The sequence below is a fragment of the Mya arenaria genome, chromosome 12, assembly GCF_026914265.1.
Source record: "Mya arenaria isolate MELC-2E11 chromosome 12, ASM2691426v1".
Lineage (NCBI taxonomy): Eukaryota > Metazoa > Mollusca > Bivalvia > Myida > Myidae > Mya > Mya arenaria.
In genome coordinates this window covers 33,512,734-33,536,377 of record NC_069133.1, presented here as the reverse complement: position 1 = coordinate 33,536,377, position 23,644 = coordinate 33,512,734, and the positions used below count along the sequence as shown (strand labels likewise).

The 23,644-nt window shown below is 35.9% G+C and overlaps 1 protein-coding gene across 2 annotated transcripts in view; it reads right to left on the bottom strand.

Annotated features, from left to right (window-relative positions):
- LOC128211308 (uncharacterized) overlaps window positions 1-23,644 on the bottom strand; it is a 31,110-nt gene that overhangs the window by 2,202 nt on the left and 5,264 nt on the right. The window contains exons 2-39 of one of the 2 annotated variants that reach the window (XM_052915961.1): window positions 22,403-22,504; window positions 21,710-21,891; window positions 20,757-20,901; window positions 20,252-20,350; window positions 19,998-20,102; window positions 19,468-19,676; window positions 19,084-19,225; window positions 18,836-18,937; window positions 17,625-18,269; window positions 17,170-17,223; window positions 16,671-16,769; window positions 16,356-16,460; window positions 15,955-16,163; window positions 15,566-15,707; window positions 15,312-15,413; window positions 14,095-14,739; window positions 13,729-13,782; window positions 12,554-13,225; window positions 11,258-12,082; window positions 10,732-10,866; window positions 10,311-10,504; window positions 9,923-10,108; window positions 9,122-9,208; window positions 8,632-8,824; window positions 8,178-8,398; window positions 7,722-7,801; window positions 6,934-6,997; window positions 6,227-6,532; window positions 5,784-5,886; window positions 5,298-5,373; window positions 4,946-5,088; window positions 4,474-4,583; window positions 4,017-4,157; window positions 3,285-3,495; window positions 2,518-2,705; window positions 2,092-2,325; window positions 1,717-1,831; window positions 994-1,135 (exon numbers count right to left, since the gene is read on the bottom strand). In XM_052915961.1, coding sequence (XP_052771921.1) covers window positions 994-1,135; window positions 1,717-1,831; window positions 2,092-2,325; window positions 2,518-2,705; window positions 3,285-3,495; window positions 4,017-4,157; window positions 4,474-4,583; window positions 4,946-5,088; window positions 5,298-5,373; window positions 5,784-5,886; window positions 6,227-6,532; window positions 6,934-6,997; window positions 7,722-7,801; window positions 8,178-8,398; window positions 8,632-8,824; window positions 9,122-9,208; window positions 9,923-10,108; window positions 10,311-10,504; window positions 10,732-10,866; window positions 11,258-12,082; window positions 12,554-13,225; window positions 13,729-13,782; window positions 14,095-14,739; window positions 15,312-15,413; window positions 15,566-15,707; window positions 15,955-16,163; window positions 16,356-16,460; window positions 16,671-16,769; window positions 17,170-17,223; window positions 17,625-18,269; window positions 18,836-18,937; window positions 19,084-19,225; window positions 19,468-19,676; window positions 19,998-20,102; window positions 20,252-20,350; window positions 20,757-20,901; window positions 21,710-21,891; window positions 22,403-22,504 — 7,567 coding nt within the window. The remainder of the gene's footprint in view (window positions 1-993; window positions 1,136-1,716; window positions 1,832-2,091; window positions 2,326-2,517; window positions 2,706-3,284; window positions 3,496-4,016; window positions 4,158-4,473; window positions 4,584-4,945; window positions 5,089-5,297; window positions 5,374-5,783; window positions 5,887-6,226; window positions 6,533-6,933; window positions 6,998-7,721; window positions 7,802-8,177; window positions 8,399-8,631; window positions 8,825-9,121; window positions 9,209-9,922; window positions 10,109-10,310; window positions 10,505-10,731; window positions 10,867-11,257; window positions 12,083-12,553; window positions 13,226-13,728; window positions 13,783-14,094; window positions 14,740-15,311; window positions 15,414-15,565; window positions 15,708-15,954; window positions 16,164-16,355; window positions 16,461-16,670; window positions 16,770-17,169; window positions 17,224-17,624; window positions 18,270-18,835; window positions 18,938-19,083; window positions 19,226-19,467; window positions 19,677-19,997; window positions 20,103-20,251; window positions 20,351-20,756; window positions 20,902-21,709; window positions 21,892-22,402; window positions 22,505-23,644) is intronic. The other variant, XM_052915962.1, reaches the window with a different exon arrangement.

The following is a 23,644-nucleotide window of genomic DNA, read 5'->3' as shown; positions in this document are numbered from 1 at the left end:
GAAAGAAAGGTGCAGAATACACGGTATTTATACCTTTTGAGACGATAGTAGATCAAAGTAAATCTTTTAACACTCACTAGTCATTTAATATTTTTGCGTTTTCGTCTATTTAATACATGATTATAATCTTGTAATCAGTAATTAATGTTATCCATAAATGCATTATTTAGTAAGTAGTTAAGGGCGTATCACTCAAAATGTATCTTTGTTATGCATGTGTATGTATTGATTTTAAATAAGAGTGTCAGTTTTATTGAAATTATCTGTTTCTGTACCTATGTTACATAAAAAAGTAAAATTAATACTTCAATGTTGGTGTTTATCACATCAAAACGCGAACTTCTTAAAAACAAACCTAGCAAAACAATCATAATTCTTGCCTAATCGTATTTGATATACAGTTTTGATGAAGATTACAATATCAACACATACATGAACTACTTGCAAAACTAGATTTAAAGCTAGCCAGTTACCTTAAATGCACATCGTACAGATTCTCGTTTTTAAGTCGCCTGTCATTAGAAAACAACCAGTTATGACCATTTTCTTTATTGTAGCCTTCAACGGTGTTGGCATTCATCTGCACTAAGTTCACTTTACGCTCGCTCACGTAAACTAATTGTGTTGTATTCCTGCTGTATTGCCGCGCATACATTACAGGCGGGGAATCGAATAACAAACCATGGCCGCAAACTTCTAGAGTTAGCTTTAACTCTTCTCAGGGTAGGTTTACATGAAGGTATAGCTCCAAATTTCAAAACATAATCAGCTTATTACTTTTGAACATTCAACTTTTTAACCCGTATTTTGATAAAGCCGTTTTTCTAAAAGCTCTTGATTGTTCATTTCAAACGTTCCTCAAAAACATTAAGGGTGAGAAAGGGATACGATTCTACGTATCATTAAATCAGTATCAGATATAACACTAAGCTGTCGTCCCTCGAATAAGTTTCTCTCTACTGCATACATTGATAATTTCGTTTCAATACTTACTTTCCCTTTATCAGATAGCACGTGCCAATGAGAATGATGGCGGCAAACACTGCACAGACGACGGCCAGAATGATGACCTGAGTTCGTTCCATCTTGCTGCCCGTCGCTGCCTCAGTTACAGGCACGGCTATACATTCGGTGGCTAAAATGTGTCCGAGGAAATACAAGTGCTTACTATACTGTTTGCTTCAAATGTTTAAGAATATATAAATAGAACTATATAATAACTACATACAACTCAAGATACTAGTTTTCAAGACTGATACAAATCCATGTGTTATGTTATTGAATTTCTCGTTAGCGCATTTAATGTCTCATACGTAAGATAGTACTCGGTCAAAAAATCAATCATCGCTAGAACCTATTCCAATACAATCCAATGAATCTGCTTAAACTCAATTTCTATGTATTTTAAAAAAAAAAACCAGCTGTATCATGAATACCTCAATGCACAATAAATATGTTTAATCATGCCTATTATTTGTTTAGCAATACAGTTAAAATTATTCCGGGGCCGAAGCACATATACGAATTCCCTCCATGTCTGAGTCAATACATATAAAAGATGTGAAATTCTAGTCGACCGAAAACGGCTTAACTATGTTTTGCCTGTAGATTAGTGGTGCGAAATTCTACTAATATTATGACAAATTGAACGGTTTGGAATACGTTTTGCTTGAAAAGGAACAATGAATTGCTGGAGCGTCAAACAAATGAAAATACCTTGACTCTGAGTCCATTGTTCATTGTTGGCAGCAGCTTGGCATGTCTGACAGCGGTCACCGTGTCTGCTCACTCCCTCCTCGTAACAAACACCGCCAATAACACAGTTGGCGTTCTTTAACAGACCAAGAATGATTTAAGTTTTCTTTTTATAATTTTAAATAATGCATGTTGTATAACATGCGCTCATATGAACTAGGACTACTCGTTTAAGCAAGCGTAATCGCAAATTTAGACTCTCGTTGTACATTATATGCCAATCATTATATTGCTATTACTGTTAATCTTCTTTTGTTTTAGAAATTCTTACCACGAATTATTAAATGCACAGAGTTTTGATTTTATACCCCTATGATGACTTATCAAGTGCCATACCGTTCTTGTGCACACTAGGGAGAAAGTAGTGTCGTTGGCTACAGAGCAGTCATGGCACAGCGAGTTGTACACGACATGGGTTGATTTATCGTCACTTGGAGATATGCCATTGTTGCTAATAGAGATGCGGGCGCTCTTCATTTTTGGAAGGACACAGCTGACTTCGTTGATTGACACATACCTCGCAACAGGAACTTTGCCGGTTTCACCGGTTAGTTTAATCGAGTCTGAAACCTTGACACAAAACGATACGATTAGATTCTCACACAAAGTTGACCTATCAAAGTTTCAGCATTTAAGTGAAAATACTGTTTCAGCATTTAAGTGTACAAACTGTTTGCAGAACACATCCATAATTCTATGATAACTACTCAAAAGAGCGTCAACAATAAAAAGCTATGATTTGCTTTATATTGCCGTATTTACCTCGACATATTCATAATGGCAAGTCAATGTGTCTGATTCCACAAAGTTAATGCCGAATATTCTTGCCGCCATGCAATCATCGGTTTGTGAGATGTCACAAAGTATTGGGACCGACGTCACTACCGGGACGGTATCCTTAGATACCTCACACTGTTCGCCCGAGTAACCATCATCACATCTACAGACACCTGCAACAAAGTTAGGATGTTTAATAAACAAGTTCTGGTGAATAACTTATATACATGTATCTTAAAAGCCGATTGTACCATGTAAGGGTGTATTTGGTTTGTTTTCGTCCATACATTAACTATCATATCAAAATGGTCGTAATCGTAAGTGTTTAGAAACTTACGTGCGGATATATCACAACGCTATTACTTTATACTGTATGAGAGTTATTGAACATTGTTATTGACACTATGGCATATCACGGTAACTGCACCCACTTCCCGCATAGTTTCAATTATCGGGTAGGGAGTGCAGTTACTATTACCTATACCATAAATACTAAATAGGTTACTTGGAGCAATATGATTACACTTAGTAAGTATATGCTGTACATAGTAAGTATATTAAGATATCACTATTAACGTATTCAAATTAGTAAAAAGTTGTTTACGAACAGGTAATCGGTCAAATAGGTCCAATTCAAATGTACGTACAATCTAGCTGCTAACTAAATGATCTTGGACATAATTAATTAAAGGTTGTAAAACTTATGTTAATATGTATGCATAGTTTTATATAGATATCAAGAAAGAAAATACCATCTTCCGGTGTCCCATGATCACCACAAGCTACCACGATTGCGTCCTTTACAATAGCATCAAGGTCAAGGTCTTGAGGTATATCCACACCACCCTCAGTTACGTTAGTATTTCCAGACTCGTTTAATGCTTTGATGGCCTTAGCTTGTTGCACACAGTCGACAACAATGTCACTCAAAGCGTCCACGGAAAAGTTGAAGTTGCCAGTAGCCTATTCGAAGTAGAATAAAGGATTTGGAATGGTTGAAACTCTACTTGTACGTGTACATGTATGGACTACTTTTTGAGAAATACGTCATCAATGTATGTGTAGAATATACACGTTTATAGCGCCGTTACTGACATCTGTAAAATGTGTGATCTACGTCACACAGGTTTGTGTATGCCCATGCACAATTTAAAATGGACATCACACAAATGAAACGTACACAACCACGAGAAAAACGTGTGTGTGAATATCAGTGAGCTTAACTTCTCAGCGATTTGCAAACGAATTTATGTACTAATACTAATAATGTTTGACAATTACTATCATATTGCTATAGAACTTTCGTCTGATCATGGCGTTTTCGTAAAGCATTCAACAATGATAAATTACACTCCGTAATGTCAATTTAAAGTAGGCATGTGTAACCTTTAAGAGACATTTTGTGTACACGAAGGTCAAACATATAACATATCACTCCACGAGTATATAATCCAATTGGAATTGAGGTATATCTAGTATCTTACATTATAATCGTCAGCACAGTTCTCAATTTGATTAGAGACGTTGCTAGACAGGATGGGTTCACAAGCTTGTGTTGCGCTGCTCCTAGTGATGTATTTTGTACATTCATCCTTCGCCTCGTCATAAGTAAACTCATTGTCGTCCTGAAATGGTAACATTGTTAAATATGTTTTATATAATGTCACTCGAACAATGAACATGCCACAAAGCCTGTCGGGATATCGGGATATCGGGATAGTCATGTTCATATTTCAAAAAGAAAACTTGAACTCATGAATTGAGCAGAAGCCCCAGACGTACTTAATCCATAACTTCTGCAAGTGATGTTTGTATTTCTATTTCCAAGTAGTATCCGATACCCTCAATTGTTGAATATCAGGAATTTGCACATGTAAATTTTAGATTTGTTTTACAGATAATGGTACTTTGACCAAGGTATAAGAAATATTAAACGCCCACCTCGGGAATGTCGACGGTGACCTCTTCGGCCTGTCTCCTGCGTCTTCCGTTTCCGTGGGTCAGTATTGGGTTCTTAGCCTGTCGGACAAGCGCGGTGGTAATGTCGTATCCTTAAAAAGATTAATGGTTAGTTTCTTTTATTAGCTCTTTACCTTTAAAAGGTGATTGGAAAATCAAAACACCGGTTAAAATGCAATGCGCACCTACTTTCCATGGAAACCGTCGTTGCTTAAACCAAATTAAAAAAAACAACAACAATGAACGGTGTTTCAAGATTATAAACTAAACTTTGAAGAAAACTAATGCATGTATAATGAGTATGGCAACTAGGTTCTGGACATTTTTAGTATTTAGCAAATAATAGTTATTGCAGATCAGCCTTCATAAAATACAAGAGACAAGCCTGGCAGATAAAACAGAACTTTGAGTATGTGCACACGAATTAAAAACAGACGTCTAACCGAACACATACTTGAGTTGGTGCATTTGATGATTCCGAGTCCGTTTGTACAAACGGTATTCCTGTTTTCGATGCAGCTACAGTAAGTGTAGCTTGGCACTGTGTTGGAAGACACCACGCTCACTCCGTAGAAGAAATTGCCTACTCCGTTAATCCTGCAAGATTTGTGATTTTATTTGATGGTAAAGGAAATCTTTGAGATCATCGCATTGTAAAAAATATCAGAGTAGTAATGCCGATTTTAAAATAGAGACATTTGAACTTCAAACCCATTTGCTGTAAACCACTATAACTGAAGAATAAATGAAATATCATTTGCAAAATCAAATGAGATTTTTACTAACTTTGTTGTTTGGTCACTTACTTCCACTTTTCGGAGAATGAATTCACATTTGGGCTAAGATCATTGTGTGTGTTGCCATCATAACTTCCACACAGTCCTAGAAATAAACATTGTAATATATACTTATATTTTTATTTGTGTACAAATATGCATATACACGAAAGTTGTTCAAAATGATGTTCAACATCCTTTATATTTCTAGATGATGTGAAAGATAATATTTCAAGAGCTAGCATTAAAAAAGAATGAGTTATATTCTTATAGAGTGTTATATATATCTTGATAATTAAACTTTAACTTATTTTGTTTCGTCTTTGATACACAAAACATGTTTTTTTCCAAAAAGAGGGCGACCAATAAAATTGTTTAGAGTTCTGAGTCTATGAAGAAACGGTTGTTTTCCCTACCAACAACATATAATAACAATGGGAACTTCTGTAAAATTCCATACTTTCCGGATCTGATACCATTTTATATACACAACCCTTGATCCTAAAAGGTGTTTACCTTCAGTGTTGCCGAAGTCGACGCTAGATGCGGTGATCCAGATGTTGATAAAGGGTTTCCAGCTTTGTTGAACCGTCACTATCATACCAGTTGGCAACTCGATCTGAAGCATGGAACATAACATGTGAAAGTTTTAATTATAAACAGAAACAAAACTCGTTGTAACGGGATAAACTACCACTTGATTTACTTCATTCTTAATGACCAAATAATATGTGACGAAAATCATTCAGTTATTTAAGTTTAAATCAGTTGAGAGTGTACAGACTGTTGTCTCATGTAAGTCTCAAACATCATCATGTTTTGAATTTGAATTCACATAAAAAATTTACATCTTTGACCTTTGACCTGCTTGTAACAAAGGTCATCGTAAATTGTTTGGCCTCTGGGCTTATCCCTGTAGTTTCAATTCAAATTCGTTTCTACTTAAGTTCAATACTCACCTCATATTTCTGTCCACAACCATATCTCCTAATATGAGTTCCAGGAGTAAGTTCCCCGTTCTTGTAAATTTGAATTGTCATTGGCGTTTTCGCCAGTTCATCCTTATCGTGTCCATGCGCATTCCCATGATGACCAAACAACTGTTGGAAAATTAATCCGATTCCGTGACCTTGACCTGGATGACCTCCGGATGTGGTACCTTGACAGCCGGTCACAGTGATGACGTCATCACCGGATTTAACCGCAACCGCACAGTTACAAGAAGCATGTGACCGTTTACTGCATTTGTGGTAGAGAGCTCTTACCTATAACGAGAAAAGTCAATGAGGGACATATTTTATTTAAGCTCCCAAGATTAAGTATCACAGTTCTCCATTACGTCAATGTAACACCTATAACCTGGGCTGTATTCATTATTGGTCTTAATTGGATCTAAGACCGATGTAGCTAATCGGAATATTTGTAATTGATAACCGACCTATAGAGTGAATGTCAATGATGTGTGAGCATGAGATTAACTTAAGTTTCATATGGAATACCAGCCCTGGTTTTATTCTAAATTATCACGGTAAACTTTTGAGTAACTGGTTTTTGGAGAAGTTGGTTCCGATTCGACAAGTATAGAGATAATTAGTTGGCAGCGAAAGTAAATAAATATTATTTTATATTGAAGAAACATAAACATCTCCAATAAAAAGCATCATACCTCAAACGGCAGTGATTTGTGTTTGTAGAGAACAAATTGGCCCTCTTTCATCATGTTGTATCTCCTAGACAAAAAAACAACAACATCAAATATAACTATTTTTGACGGGTATCTTTTCGTTTTAATTAACTTCGAATCAACAATTTAGATAAAGTAATTCAGCAACTTTGTTTAATGAAGTATTTCTTAGGTGTTGAAACATTGTTTGATATATACCCATCAAGAGTTCACCTGCATTACATATAGCAAATACGGTAGTCCGTATTCCACACTACTAAAGTCACTTCGGAACCGTTTTTTTGCCGGATGTTAAAATGACACCATCAAACAAAAGCGTGCGGCATTAAAATTACATTTATTGTAAAAACATGTGTCTTTTAAGTGATTTAACCTGAAATGCATATAATAAAAGAGTTTTTTAACATTTTGTTTTGATCCCGAACGTCGTCTTCAACTCTCGTGTTTTTTGTTTTATTTCTCGGCTAGTCTGCAAATATCCACTCGAGTCGAATACAATCTCTCGGATCAAAACGCAGTACTACTAACCCTATTATATCACCTGTGCTACTGCCTTTAAAACCCATTTCAATTAACGCTTTTTGGCATCATTTTCTATTTAAATCAATGATGCCGCCACGTTTTTCTAATTTCACTTTTGTAAAATCATCATCATAATAATCATTATCATTGGTAATATTAATCATCATAACTTTTATATGACTTATTTGCTGTGTGCTATTAAATAAGTATTAGGCTAGTTCGTGTATAAATGATCAAAGTGAACCTACTGTCCGTCAAACGTGCTCATGTGGGGGTCGTTTACAGATTTGCACTGGTGAAGTCTGTGGTCATTATCCTTGACCGTCGTCTGATATGGACATGGAATAAATCGAAACAAATATGAAGTTACGGCTGTTGTAATTTAAAACATCTTATTTTATTAACCCTATTCTGCTACTCTGTTACACTAAGTATTATCAAATGTAATGTTGGACAACCTTTACAATGAATTTGACCGATATGTGTAAGCCAGCACCAAATACTAATTGAGAAATATGGTGTTAAATTAGTGTCTATGCTGAAAAATGACAACTGGTTTCTCAATGATGCTCTTAACAAGTTGAATGTCATTCTTGGCATTAAAAATTGTCGGAGTAAATAGGGAATATATATGTAATTGATTTCGTGATTTCGTTTTAGGATACGTGTGGGGATTTCCAAACGACAATAAAGGCAATTCCTACCGCTATAGTCGTAATTTTAATTTCGGTGGGTTTCGTTGTAATCTGAACGTTCATTGGCTGGCTGTAGACATGCGCAATAACGTCAAGGTTGATTCTATGGTCGCCGTCTCTAACGAGGTCAATGGTGGCCTTGACCTCAACCTTGGTGTTCTGATTCCAGTTACTCATGGTCAGAGCAAACCCGCAGATTGGACTGTTGTAGTTTACCGGTGTGGAACTTCCTGAACACATGATATATGTTATTTTATATCTTGTATCGATAAATATCTTTTAAATGGTTTTCAGCTGGAACTTATATAGCTATTCTAGTATGATGCTTCCATTTCTTACAAACTATAGTATTATAAAGTGTTTAACTAAAGTTTTGCGTATTGGACTGACAGATGAGTAGTAATGTGATAGTATTACAAACCATAACATAACCAATGGTCTAACAGGCCCCTTCCAATCATACCTATGAGCGCCTGTGAGACATATTTGCTCTCACACTTCTGGAAGCGTCTGTAGAACTGGAAGATGCCAACAATGTGGACCTGGCACTGGCCCTTGCAGCCAGTACAGCAGAAGAACGGCGGAGGGACGTTGGATGTCACTGTGAAATGTTCGCCATGGTGTCCCTCGATGACTAGAAGTTGGTTCGGTGTCACCTATAGGGTGGATGTAAATGTTGTTGAAATGATCGTAAGATGTTAGAATACATGCTTACAAGTTGTATAATGGCATCATGATATAATGATTTAATTAATGAAAAACCTTATAAAGAGAAAGGTGTCAATGCCTGACATTTCTCATCTGAAACGAATGTATTAATGACATTGCAGAAAGCTTTGTTAAATACTAGTATATAAGAATTTATTTGATCTGACTGATATCATTTTAACGCGACTTGATCGGTAAAAAACTAATTCCTAGTAGATACACGTAAATGAGTACCATATACTTACAGTGACTTGGGGCTTAAAAATGTTGCTAACGAACGTAACAGTCGATATAATACTTCCGGTAAAACTGGCGCTCACGTTACACTGGATCTAAAAACAAAAGGCATTGGTTTAGGAACAGAACGAAATAAAAACAATTAGATGAGTGCATAAATATTCGTCATGTGAAAAGTATTCACATTTTCTGCAGTTGGTCAACCGTAAATGTAAGACCCGCAAAAATATCATTCGCAAGACTATTCGGCTATTTTCAATCGAAATTAAAATCGGATATATATGGACGGTTTGCCAGAGTTTTTTACATTTAACTTTGTTGTAAGTAAATCGCGTAGTAATCTCAATTAAGGAGTTACGCATTAGGAATTTACTCTCAGGAATCTTAATTATTTATGCCAAATACTTTTTACTGGACTCTTTACTGGAAAGAAATGTGAACGTAGTAATAAAAAATTCAAACACTACAATGTTTTTATAGTACTATTATAAATTTACGAACTACTTTTATTTATTCATATCCGAAGTTGTCCGAAATTGCTTTCGATGGGAAATGGCCAAGGTTTGTCAAATATATAGGTAAAGCTTTACCGAAATAGAGTATGTCGAGACATGCGTTCTGTGCAAATTATCAGTCAAGGCATTATATAGTTCGTGTTCATATCCTCAAACTATCAACGTATTCACGGAAACAATAAATGTAAATAAATGAAAAATGATAGAAATAAAGAAATTACATTATATCAAAATTAAAGAAATAAAACATTTTCTTGTTCCCAAAATAACTAAAAATGCCGCAAGTAGTCAAACCTGTTTGCCGTAGAGGTACGTGTCAACTTTTGAGATGTGCCACATGACGACCCCAGTGTTCCCACTGACTGTTTGTGTTAGTATCACCTTCCCTTGCACGATCAGGGAGGCCGTTATTTGCACCCCGGTCTCTACGGCGCCCGTAAATGTACACGCCAGGAAGACGTCCGTCTTGTCTACGTGAACCTATACAGAATGAACGTCAAATATGCGTTTTAACAGTTGTGTAAAATTATGTTGGTAGATATTTTATCATTTTTAATGAAGTATATGTATCCTGTGAACGAGTATATAGGTGACAGTTCACTCTTATTTGCGTTCTATGCTCTTTCTCTATAAATAAATTACTCCGCCGTACTACTTTTTTCAAAAGGAGGAAGTCAGGTACCTGAATGACGGGTTTCGTCTGATAGTTTGGTACAAGACTTCTTGTAGTTGTAGGTGCCGGGGTCGTCGTGGTCGTTGTCGTAGTAGGAGCTTTGGTCGTTGGTGCCTTAGTTGTTGGCGTTTTCGTTGTTGATCCAGGAGTCGGTTTGCCGCTGGAGGCAGTGACTGGAGGGAGTTTTGTGGTAGACAGGTCATCTGGTGTATACCGAAATAATCTTTATTGTTTATAATAATTCAAACGTTCTTCCATCTTTCAAGAGAACAATATTCATTAGCATGCTGAATTGGAAACACGAGGTATAACATCTATTAAAAAAAACAAAACACTATTTTTAAGAAAATTTAAATAATCAGAAGACTTACAATTTATCTTATAACCAAATATTTCTTAGTTCTGAGAAGATACATTTATCTTCACTTACTGATGCTGATACATCCCGCGGGGCATTGTTGGGGTGGTGTGCCGGTAACAATAGAAGTGTAAACCGGTTTGGCAGTGGTTAATTTTGCAGTCGATTTCTGTGTTGTGACTGGTGCAGCAGTAGTTGGAGGGGCAGCTGTCATAATGTTCATATAACATTTAGAATCATTTTAATCTGTAGGAAATCGGTAGAGCGATCTTGGTTTACATTCTACTTTAATTGCGTATTTATAATGTATGAACGAATATTCCTTTTGTTTGAAAGACCATATTAAGATTGTAAATGAAATGTTAAATGAACTATATGACTACACGTTTCTTAGAAGTATTTGAGTGATCGCGTGATTTTTTTTTCTGTTTTTCGTGTAAAAGTAAAATGTTTATATTAACTTCCTATCATTTTTTTTTAAATATACTAATAATTTTGTCGTAGCTATTACAAGATCCATAAAAGCTTGTTTGTCAGTTTGATAAAAGGAAAGATGCCCTTTGAATTGAAACTTTTCTTTCACATATATGTTACTTACTAGTCGGGCGAGTTGGTGGTGTGCAGATGCCAGCGTCCACAAGTATGTTGATATGCGCATACCAGAAGGTCACAACCTGGAGGGTGAACTCAACTTGTACCGTGGTAGAGGGTTGCTTGCCAATGAAGATGGTCGTTGCGTTGGTAGATGGAGAAGGTCTATGGGATGATGGATTCTTCGAGCCCTCAATGAATTTATTGTCGACGAAGATCTCTAAACCGATGCTGAGGCTCCATGATACCATGATTGTGTGCGGCTTTTGGGGATGGAGCTCATTTCTTCCGCATGTCGCATACCACGAAACGTTAAACGTTGAAAGAATAAACTGAACCTTGCCGAAGCGATAGATAACCGCGAACCCGACTCCATCAGGAAGTTGACCTCCGCTGGTGATAATGTACGTGTTTTCTTCCAGTTTGTGGAACTGCATGGTGAACTGTATAGTCAAGCCGTGAGTTAGGCAAGAGAGGGGGTTCAGAAGGCAGCTGTTTGGATGGGCGCTGATCTCAATATATGTATTTGTGTTAAAGTTGATGCCTACGTTGTGGATAACATTAGCATTGTGAACGGTAAGGTTGTAATCGACGCCAATGACAACGTTGTTAGTGATGTTGACCAGACTCCAGGTGTACGTTGGAATGGGTGTTGGTGTTGTTGTTGTTGTCGGTGTCGTTGTGGTCGGTGTCGTTGTTGTCGGTGTCGTTGTGGTCGGTGTCGTTGTAGTCGGTGTTGTTGGAACCGGCGTTGTTGTGGTTGTAGTTGTTGTGGTGGTCGTAGTTGTCGTTGTACTGGTTGTGGAAGGTTTTGCTGTGCTCGACACAGGGGCTAAAATAACAAAATAATAATTATTGTATAAGTAGATAAAAGTGTATATTGTATTTGTATTTAGGTATGTTACGCAAACATTCAAGCAACATTAGTCTATGTACACGTGACCAATTAATTCGTTTCTTGTGATCAGGCCAGTTTAAAGTTCTTTCAAAATAGTTAAAAAAGATTTTATTTATGAAAAAGATTCGTTCGTCGTCCTGCCTTTCTTTAGTTGTTTTGTCTGTTATTTAATTACTGTTACTCACTACATGTAAGCTCAACCAAATACTGTTTCTCAAGTTCATCGTTTTAAAATGTACGTATAATTAATGTGTCAAAAGTTTCATGAAAATCAGCCATCTATATAACATCCTTTTGAGAATCCGGTTCTTTAATAGCATAATATTGAGTTTATGTTTCCCGACATGAAAATGCACAAATCTGATTACAGAAGCAGGTAAATATAAAGCAGGATAGTAATACAACCTGGTAAAATTCCGTTATCGACAAGGACTTCTCTATGTATGGTCCATGTGAACAGGTCGCGTATCTTCATACACGAGGTGGTGTTAACGCCAGCTGTTTTCCCTATCAGAACGGCGTTGGTCTTGGCTATACTTGGGCTTGGTGTCCATGCGTTAGTAGATATAACCTGATATCCATCAATCAGGACTGATATGCCTGTTGTTGAGCTCCATGATATCTCATACTTGTACCAAACGTTCAAGTTGAGGCTATTGGTCATGTTGTAGCTGCCAACCCAATGGGAAATTCCTTTCTTCACTCCGAAAATTAGTATTTTATTATGGATATAGATTGCCATACCGCTGTATTGCTCAACATCACCTCCGCTCGAGAGTATGTACGTCTTTTCTGATTCAGTGAGTTTTGTGAACATCAATTCTAGTTTGAATGTAAAACCTTTATCACAAGTTCCCAAGTCCTCTAGGCATGGAATTCCCGCGTCAGGGAGTTCTACAAACTGATGTTTTTCACAGTCCAGAATAAGAGTTGTGTGACTGTCGTTGTTGAGTTCAATGATAGGTTTGTTATGTAAGGTGAAGTTGAAGGCTGGAGTCACTAGAAGGTTACCCGTGATGGTTACAAACGTCATATTGTATTGTTCATAGGGTTTAGGTGTCGTTGGAGAAGAAGAGGCTGAAAGGCAATTGCTAGTATAACAAGCAGACTACAAATAAGCTTGGCTTGTGATCGGAAACATTATAATTACATAACGGAAAGCTTATATGAGTTTGTTTTATACTTAAACTTTGACTGTCTCAAATAGGGCTTGATTTTATATTTGTAAGTTGTGTACCTTTATTTGTGATAATTTGTATACGAAATAACTCAATGAGAATTTACTTTATAACCAACCATTTGTCTTTATAGATCACAAACCAATTTATAACCCGTTAAGCATACCACATATGTTTCCACTTACCAAACATACACTAGGATACCATTATGGAATATATTTTTTATTCGTCTTTCACCAAATTTGGAACAAAACGACACAACTGATAATTTTGATATTATAATACTCTAACCAAAACGCAACAAAACATGGCAGTTGCAAACAAGCACGCAAGACAACGCAGTAACAGAAAACACACCACTCAAGACCAATTACAAACTACAGTCTATTTGAATTTTCAAACCTGATGTCAGGGCTGCTGTCGTAGTTGCCGGTGTTGTAGTGGATGACACGGGTGCTTAAATAAATAAATAAATAAATAAATAAATAAATAAATAAATAAATAAATAAATAAATAACACTGTGAATTAGACATGAACTATCTGTCAGATACATTGATCGTGATTACATATTATACAATTACTTCATATAAAGTGTTTTAAGATTGTTAGGAGATGGAGAAACAAATAACAATTTATCATCTGTTCACAGAATTATAAATAAACAGTATATACCGCGGGATCAAAACGAACGGTTTCTTTTCGTGCTTCTTTTTATTAAATGTCACGTTTCGTTTTCAGCCTTAAAACTGATAAATGTAAACATTTACCTGGCTTTACTCCTGCATTTACTAGCTCATTCCTGTCGATTGTCCAAGAAATAATCCCCGTGACCAGCATATTAACGTTGACTGTAGTTTGCGTATGGCTACAAGCAACACACAGTGGCAATGTTACTGTTCCACCTCCCGGAGCTGGTCTACCGCCTGTACCAAGGGATTGGCCATTGACGAGAACTTCGACTCCGAGATTATGATTCCATGTTATCTCAAAGTGTTGCCATACGTTCAAAACTGGCTTGTAGTTAACGACCAGGGTCCAAGTGAATGTGGATGTACTAACAACGTAGTGCAGCTTGTTGCTGGAGTAGTACAAGGCAACTCCTTTGTGTCCGGGAAGGTGCCCACCACTGTTTATGATGAACGTGTTGTCCAATAGCTGAACAAAGTTGACATCGACACTGAAAGTGAACCCAGATGTGCAGTGGGCAATATCCGTTATGCAAGAGACAGACGTCGTGTTCATCTGAATATAGCTGTTTGTTCCGCTTATGGATATTACAGGGTCCTTTTGTCCCGCTACAGTTTGAATCTGAACGTTGCCGTGGACTTGGAATTGGAACGATTGCGTTGCGGTGATGAGAATATTGTTGGTAATGTTGACGAATGCAAGACTTATTTGCTGAATGTTGTTGGCTGAAAATACAATATAATGTAATATCAATCATTAAAAAACACATTACACTCGATCACGCTTACCAGCTCAACATTTCTTTTCTGTAAGCGACAAATCACGTTGGCCTTCAAAAACCGCAAACTTCGACATTAACGCGCGATTTCGGTTGAAATAAAGAGCAAATGTACAAACCTTAATAACTTTATTTGTGATGTACGATTTGATCGTTTATTTTACATACTAGATACCAGTAAGCAGATACCTTTCAAATGAAACCAAAATGGTGCGAAGTTACCAGGCATAAACATTTAACATTAAGGTCAATGAAGCAATCAAAGAAGTTTAATATTAAAAAATCGGTTTCCTTAATTCGACAAAATGAAATGAAGATTGCTTTCCCTTTATTGATAACATCTTAAAAGGTTCACTCTTGTATTGATTGAAACGAACGGTACAGTGGCACAAATTGAAAATTTAGATTTAGAAGAAATCCATCCTCCTGCGGACAGTAATTTATGTCAAAGTAACAAACAAAACAAAGAGTTCACCTAAGTATGGTTTGGATATTTGTATGAAGGTTTGTTCAACTTACTAGGCGTTTCACATTTAGTCCCTACGAATCCGTGTGGACATTGGCAGATGTTCTCTCCCATACAGGTTCCACCGTTGAGGCAGAAGTTCGCCGAACATAGCTCTGAAAACGTTCAACAGATCATCTCATATATAAACATATCGTATTCATCTCATTTGATAAAATGCAACTTCACATTTTACATGGGACTAATTTATTTTGTTTTGTACCGATTTCATATTATGCAAATGTTCGTATATTAAAAATGTACTTACTTGTTGGATCACATCCCTTCAATTCTAGTTTAAAGCATGCTCGTAGTTCCCAAGCTGTTGGAACAATCTTGATAGTATCTGTTACTATGACAGGACTGGTCATCACCGTAAAATAATGTGTTCCGTTCAATGCTGGGATATTCTGTAAAAGAGTGGAGTCAAACTTTATTGTAAACATGATACCAAGAATCGTTTGCTGATGGATGTATTCTGCCTTGGCCACAATGCAATATTTGGTAATTGTTTTCTTTTTGCTTCTTATATCCTGCATTATCGAGAGCTTAACGTAGAACGAGGGTAGCGGTAATAGATTCCATTATTTTTTTTTGAAATAAATTATTAATGTAAATTTTAAGATTTTCACATATGTTCAATAAGCCTAAACTCACACTTGCAAAGGATCGGAATGATTTGGTCGAATCCAAAGGCGAAATGTAGTGCAGATCAAACTCCTGTATGAATGCTCGTCCTCCGTCGTTTTCATGTCTCTTTACGAAATTAAATTCAAAAACACTGACAGCCATGGGTTTGCTCAGTTTCACCTGAACCCACGGTGCCTTGTCTGATGATGAAGGACACCATCCCTCATTGGTTTGCGCTAGAAATAAAAAAATATACTTTGTTATACATGACACTGTCCGTCAAGATCCACTATTGAACCCAATCAGAAATAACTTAATGGACATTGGCAATGGTTTATCTTCTATTACCATAAGGGCGTGCAATTTCATTCTTGGATGGTTACTGCTACGAAACTCAAAGAGCTCGGAAAAATTAACTGGAAACTTACCATTTCCGATTTGGTCTTTTGTGTAATGTGAATCTTGTGAAGACACACTGACGCTTGCATCCGGAATTCCCCCATTAGACAAACCAAGCGGGAGGGGTGTGCAGTCTGAATAATAATAATAATAATAATAATAATAATAATAATAAACTATGATAATAAATCAAATAAGGTCATCGACTTTTGTAATAAGACCATTTTGTTTTGATAAATATTAAAAACTTATTTTCCAACAAAACTAAGTTTATTGTCATGAAGTGTTTTTGTACCCTATTTTAAATCCCATCGCTTATCAAGTATAACAGACAGCAACATCACCTTTGATTTCACAGTATGTGCCTGAGAACCCTGCGGGGCATGCGCATGCGTTTTCCATTTGGCAAACACCACCATTCATACAACCGCCGGGACACAACTCTAAAACATGGATGTTTTCAATAAAAACATTATGTATCCATCGCTTCAATATCTTTTTACCATGCTGTACCTACAGTTTCATTCGTCATAATTCTAAACATAAATGTTTTGTAGTAAATATTGGTGTCTTGATTATGTGTTCCATCATTATTTCGTTTCGTACCCATTAACCGACCTAATTGCAGGAGGGTCTTTAAGATAAATGAACAAGGAAACAACGTTCGTTAACAAAACAATACTGAATTCTAAATCGTTTCAATTATTTAAACAAAAGAAAACAGAATTAAAAACAAACGCAACAAAACAAGACATTTGCAAACAAGCATACAAGACAAAGCAGTAACAGAAAACACACCACGCAAGACCAATTACAAACTACAGTCTATTTGAATTTTCAAACCTGTTGTCGGGGCTGCTGTCGAAGTTGTCGGTGCTATAGTGGATGACACGGGGGCTTAAATAAATAAATAAATAAATAAATAAAAATAAATAAATAAATAAATAAATAAATAATAAATAAATAAATAAATAAATAAATAAATAAATAAATAAATAAATAAATAAATAAATAAATAAATAAATTTAATAAATAAATAAATAAATAAAACTGTGTATTAGACACGAAATATTTGTCAGATACATTGACCTTGATTACATATTATACAATTACTTCATATAAAGTGTTTTTAGATTGTTAGGAGATGGAGCAACAAATAACAATTATCATCTGTTCACATAATTATAAATAAAGAGTATATACCGCGGGATCAAAACGAACGGTTTCTTTTCGTGCTTCTTTTTATTAAATGTCACGTTTCGTTTTCACCTTTTAAACTGATAAATGTAAACATTTACCTGGCTTTACTCCTGCATTTACAAGCTCATTTCGGTCGATTGTCCAAGAAATAATCCCCGTGACCAGCATATTAACGTTGACTGTAGTTTGCGTATGGCTACAAGCAACGCACAGCGGCAATGTTATTGTTCCACCTCCAGGAGCGGGTCTGCCAGCTGTACCAAGAGAATGGCCATTGACGAGAACTTCGACTCCGAGATTATGATTCCATGTTATCTCAAAGTGTTGCCATACGTTCAAAACTGGCTTGTAGTTAACGATCAGGGTCCACGTGAGTGTGGATGTACTAACAATGTAGTACAGCTTGTTGTGGGAGTAGTACAAGGCAACTCCTTTGTGGCCGGGAAGGTGCCCACCACTGTTAATAATGAAAGTGTTGTCCAAAAGCTGAACAAAGTTGACATCGACACTGAAAGTGAACCCAGATGTGCAGTGGGCAATATCCGTTATGCAAGAGACAGACGTCGTGTTCATCTGAATGTAGCTGTGTGTTCCGCTTATGGATATTACAGGGTCCTTTTGTCCCGCTACAGTTTGAATCTGAACGTTGCCGTGGACTTGGAATTGGAACGATTGCGTTGCGGTGATGAGAATATTGTTGGTAATGTTGACGAATGCAAGACTTATATGCTGAATGTTGTTGGCTGAAAATACAATATAATGTAATATCATATCATCATTAAAAACCACATTACACTCGATCACCCTTACCAGCTCAACCTTTCTTTTCTGTCAGCGAAAAACATATAACAAATCACGTTGGCCTTCAAAAACCACAAACTTCGTCATTAATGCGAGATTTCGGTTGAAAAAAGAGCAAATGTACAAACCGTAGTAACTTTATTTGTGATGTACTTTTTATAATTTAGCAGTAAGCAGATACCTTTCAAATGATACCAAAATGGTGCGAAGTTACCAGGCATAAAAAATTAACATTAAGGTCAATGAAGCAATCAAAGAAGTTTAATATTTAAAAATTGATTTCCTTAATTCGACAAAATGAAATGAAGATTGCTTTCCCTTTAATGATAATATTTAAAAAAAAATCACTCTATTATTCATCGAAACGAGAAGTAAACTGGCACATTTTTAAAATTTTATATTTAAGAGAAATCCATCCTCCTGCGGATAATTATTTATGTCAAAGTAACAAACATAAAAACCTTCCGCCTAAGTATGGATTGTTTGGATAAAGGTTTGTTCTACTTACTAGGCGTTTCACATTTAGTCCCTACAAATCCACTTGGACATTGGCAGATGTTCTCTCCCATACAAGTTCCACCGTTGAGGCAGAAGTTCATAGAACATAACTCTGAAAACGTTCAACAGATCATCTCATATATGACCATATCGTATTCATCGCATTTGGTTAGAGACAAATTCACATTGTACATGGAACTAATTTGTTTCTACCGATTCCATATTATGCAAATGTTCAAATCTTTGAAATGTACTTACGTGTTGGATCACATCCCTTCAATTCAAGTTTAAAGCATGCTCGTAGTTCCCAAGCTGTTGGAACAATCTTGATAGTATCTGTTACTATAACAGGGCTGGTCATCACCGTAAAATAATGTGTTCCGTTCAATGCTGGGATATTCTGTAAAAGAGGGGAGTCAAACTTTACTGCAAACAAATTCCTAGAATCATTTGGTAATGATTTTTCTACCGTTGCCACGGTGCTACAATCGGTAATTGTTTTCTTTTTGCTTCTTAAATCCTGTATTTTCGAGAGCTTAACGTAGAACGAGCGTAGCGGTAATATATTCCATATTCTATAAAAAAATATATTTTAAGTGTACGTTTAAAATTTGCGCATATGTTCAATAAGCCTAAACTCACACTTGCAAAGGATCGGAATGATTTGGTCGAATCCAAAGGCGAAATGTAATGCAGATCAAAATCTTGTATGAATGCTCGTCCTCCGTCGTTTTCATGTCTCTTGACGAAATTAAATTCAAAAACACTGACAGCCATCGGTTTGCTCAGTTTCACCTGGACCCACGGTGCCTTATCTGCTGATGAAGGACACCATCCCTCATTGGTTTGCGCTATAATTGAAAACAATAACTATGTTGATGTATACGATTAAGCTGATATTGTACATCTTTCATGCAACCCAATCTGAACTGTATAACAGACCAAATATAAGTTTACATAGTCATATGAATTATATTTGCATTAATATAATGTAGTGTTAAGTGTCTTGACAGCAGTCGATGCAAACTTAATATGGGACATTGACATTGTTTCATTTCCGAATACTTTTTGTAAATCGACTCAATCAATTTCACATTTTCTTTTGCGTTTTCTCTAGTCAATAGTTTGAAATAGAATAATTATAGGTATTGTAGAGGTAACTTGAAACTTACCATTTCCAATTTGGTCCTTTGTGTAATGTGAATCCTGTGAAGACACAGTGACGCTTGAATCCGGAATTCCCCCATTAGACAAACCAAGAGGGACGGGTGTGCAATCTGAATAACAATAATAATAATAATAATAATAATAATAATAACAATAATAATAATAATAATAATTAAATAATAATAATAATAATAAAATAAATATATAATAATATTTACACTTACCCCCGGTATACTTATACTAATACTAATACTAATACCTTTGATTTCACAGTGTGTGCCCGAGGACCCCGCGGGGCACGCGCATGCGTTTTCCATTTGACAAACACCACCATTCATACAACCGCCCGGACACAACTCTAAAACATGGATGTGTTCAATAAAACCACACTATGTAACCACTGTCAACTACAGTTTCATACGTAAATGTCTAATGTCTAAAAATATGTTGTTGTTGTTGTTGTTGTTTGTAATAAAAAGGTTGTCTTGATGTTTGAATTATTTGTCTGATTATTAGTTCGTTTAGTGCCATTTAACCGATCATGTTTGCAAATAGAGTCATCATTTTTTCGGATAAATTGATTAGGAATCAATGGTCGTTAACAAAACCATATTGATTTTTAAACTGTGTGTTAGTAATTTCAAAGATACATATTTGAATTACAACACAGATGCAAAATAAAGTTTAAGATTTAATTGAATTTTATATAAAAAAACATAAACAAAATCGAGTTCGACACATCCATTGATTTCATGCCATCTTACCATTTATTGGACACCCCAGCAACTCAAGTGTCAAACATGGAGTAGTTCCGGTGAAGGCCGTTACGGTAAACTGTAGACGTTTGACGGCAATTCCTACGCTAAAATTTATCGTAGTTTCTGTGAGTGTAGAATTCAGTTCCAGCACCTTTGTCAAAAACAACGAGAACAATAAGAAAAGAAAAAAGCAGAAGCATTGCTCATACTTCTGAAGTGTTCAGGTTAAATCTTTTCATTTAGACAGTTAAATAGACCGAAAAGACTCTTTTTAGCTTTTGGCAGTGACATGTGCGAGTATATTTTCAGTTCAGTAATGACTTATTCAAAAGGAAAGTTTTATACTTAAATTTGAACGTTGCCAATTTATGGACATTTCTTATTTCTATGGTATAGGCAGTCATTTGTTCAGTCGGGGAATTCATCATATTTTTTAATCAAATTTTATTTTCACCAATTGGCAATCTGTCATATTGGATCTTAGAGGCCAAGTTTAAGCCTTCTATAAGTGCCCCCCCCACACCAAATCGGTGTGAAGTACACAACCTCTGTGTATTGATATCAATCTAATTGCCTGCCGCCGGCTTATCAGATCTCCGTTCTGAGTATCCTGCTGTGCAGTTTTGGAGGTTTTATTATAGAAATGGACCCTACATGGCCCTGAGCCATTCAACAAATACCCAGGAAATTTGCCCCTAATGTGACACCAGTGCAATTAGCAGCAGATGAACAGCAGGGGATTGCCATGCCAAGCATTCCTTAAACTAGGCCTTTAAGCACGTGAACAGACGTGGTTGGTGTTTATTTCTGTAACCAAAGTCCACTTAAGTATTGAAAAGGATGATATCAAAGTACAGTTTAAGTTTTCGATCTCTTATTAAAAAGAATATATAATAATTATGCCCTTTATAATTTAATCATTTTCTGTTTTATCAATTGCAAATAATATACACCCTTACAAGTCCGTTTGGAACCGGAATGTCCTGGATTTGTGATCCCCCGTTGGGGACATATTTGACCAGGACTCGTGTTGGGTAGTTTGTCTGATCCACGCGCTTAACAACAATTCCCTTGATGCCATGGCTGTTAGGGAAGTTGATTTCCAGTACTTTGTCGTCTGGTGAGTTTGCACACCAACCGGCTGTAGAAAAAAATTGTGTGTGACTTAAATAAGTTTATTAAAACGTATTGCTCCTAACAAAGCAGAAATAACGATAACATAAAACAACTTTTACAATAATAATACTTTGAATAACACGAGTTGAACACGTTAGCACGATTAAGTTAATTTAATGCTTAAATGCTATTCCGTCGACAATGGTTTATTTAAATAATTGACAACCGTTAAGAATTGATGTTTTATGGTACATTTTAATTGCATAGCTATATTAAAATATAAACAAATCAACACCATCCATGACCGATACTGCCAGGTATGATAAGTCGTGGATATCCGGCAAAAACTCATTGGATAATGTTTGTTGTTGTTGTTTGTTTATAAAAGATTCCAATATTTGACAACAACCTTATAAAAATAGCAAAACGTGTTGGTTGAGGACTGCTTTGAAAGAACCTTCTTTACTAAACTGGCTAATGCTTAACATTACAGTTAATTACAAGAAACGAGCTTAAGCTGCTCAATTTTAATTCACTTGTGAAAACAGCCGATGTTGAATATCCAGGTTTGTTAGAGGGAGCGGTCACATCCTGGTTGACATTAAGAACTCCGGAAGTAGATACTGGGGTGTTACATCCTGAAACAAATTTGATTGTTCAACGTTAAACAGAACTATTAAATATTTTGCACTGAAGGCATTTAGTTTAGTGGTATATCTAGCACACGACTTCTCTGTTATTTTATTATTTTCAATATAGTCAAACAGTCTCTAAACGAAAATGGAAAAAAACCCATAAAAAACGAAGAATTAAAAACCATCTTATATGTCAACTGGCTTATCTGAAAATCTTATATTTTTAGAACCAATGACATTGGCAATTTTTCTGTTGTGTTAAATCTGGCTTGAAATTTGATCTTTGTCACAATGTCGATATATAGATATGTGACAAGATAGACGACACACACTTTGATAATAACCAATGCCATTAAGAGTGATATTTTCCTATTAAAACAGGGCCGAAATCGGATCCTTGTTAAACTGTCCATTTAAAATCATTTCTTTCTAAACATATGACAAGATACACAACCCACAATTTATTTATTTCCGTTAATCATTTCCAAAATTGTTATATTTTTTTGCTTGCAGAGTTTTCTAAATTCGTTCGATTAGGGCAGCATGATTGCATTGTTCACATACATGAGAATGATTCATAATAAGTGGTAAGCTTAGTAAAAATGTGTCTCCTAGAAGGCAGGAGGCCCCCAATCTGGTTCTATTAGTTTAAAATTATCATTGATGACCTAAATAATGATAAATCGATCGTCAAATGACATATGAAATAAACTATAATTAAGCGACCGGCAAGGACAAACGTGATACGGACACCTGTGGTTTGAGATAATTGGTATAGATCTGTCATTCTGAGATACAATTTCATGAAATGGTGAGCCGAGAGCGAACTGGATGAAGAACGGGGGACCTACTCAAACGCGTATTGTACGCAGAATAGATGGCATTGGAACCAACTTTGTGAGATACTAGGTGAGTTCAATGGAGTGAACAACTAAGGTCAATTGGCCTTGAACTAACTAAAGGCCTACTAAATGAAGGACGGAGGCAAATTGAATGGATAATTTCCATTCGGAACACCTTGGCCATTTTGAATAGAAAACAACCTTGGATGTATGTGATGAATGTCAATACATCAGTAGAAGTAGTTCGTAAAATTTAAAAAAAATATTGTAGTGTTTTAAGGTGTTTTAGTACTAAGAAGTT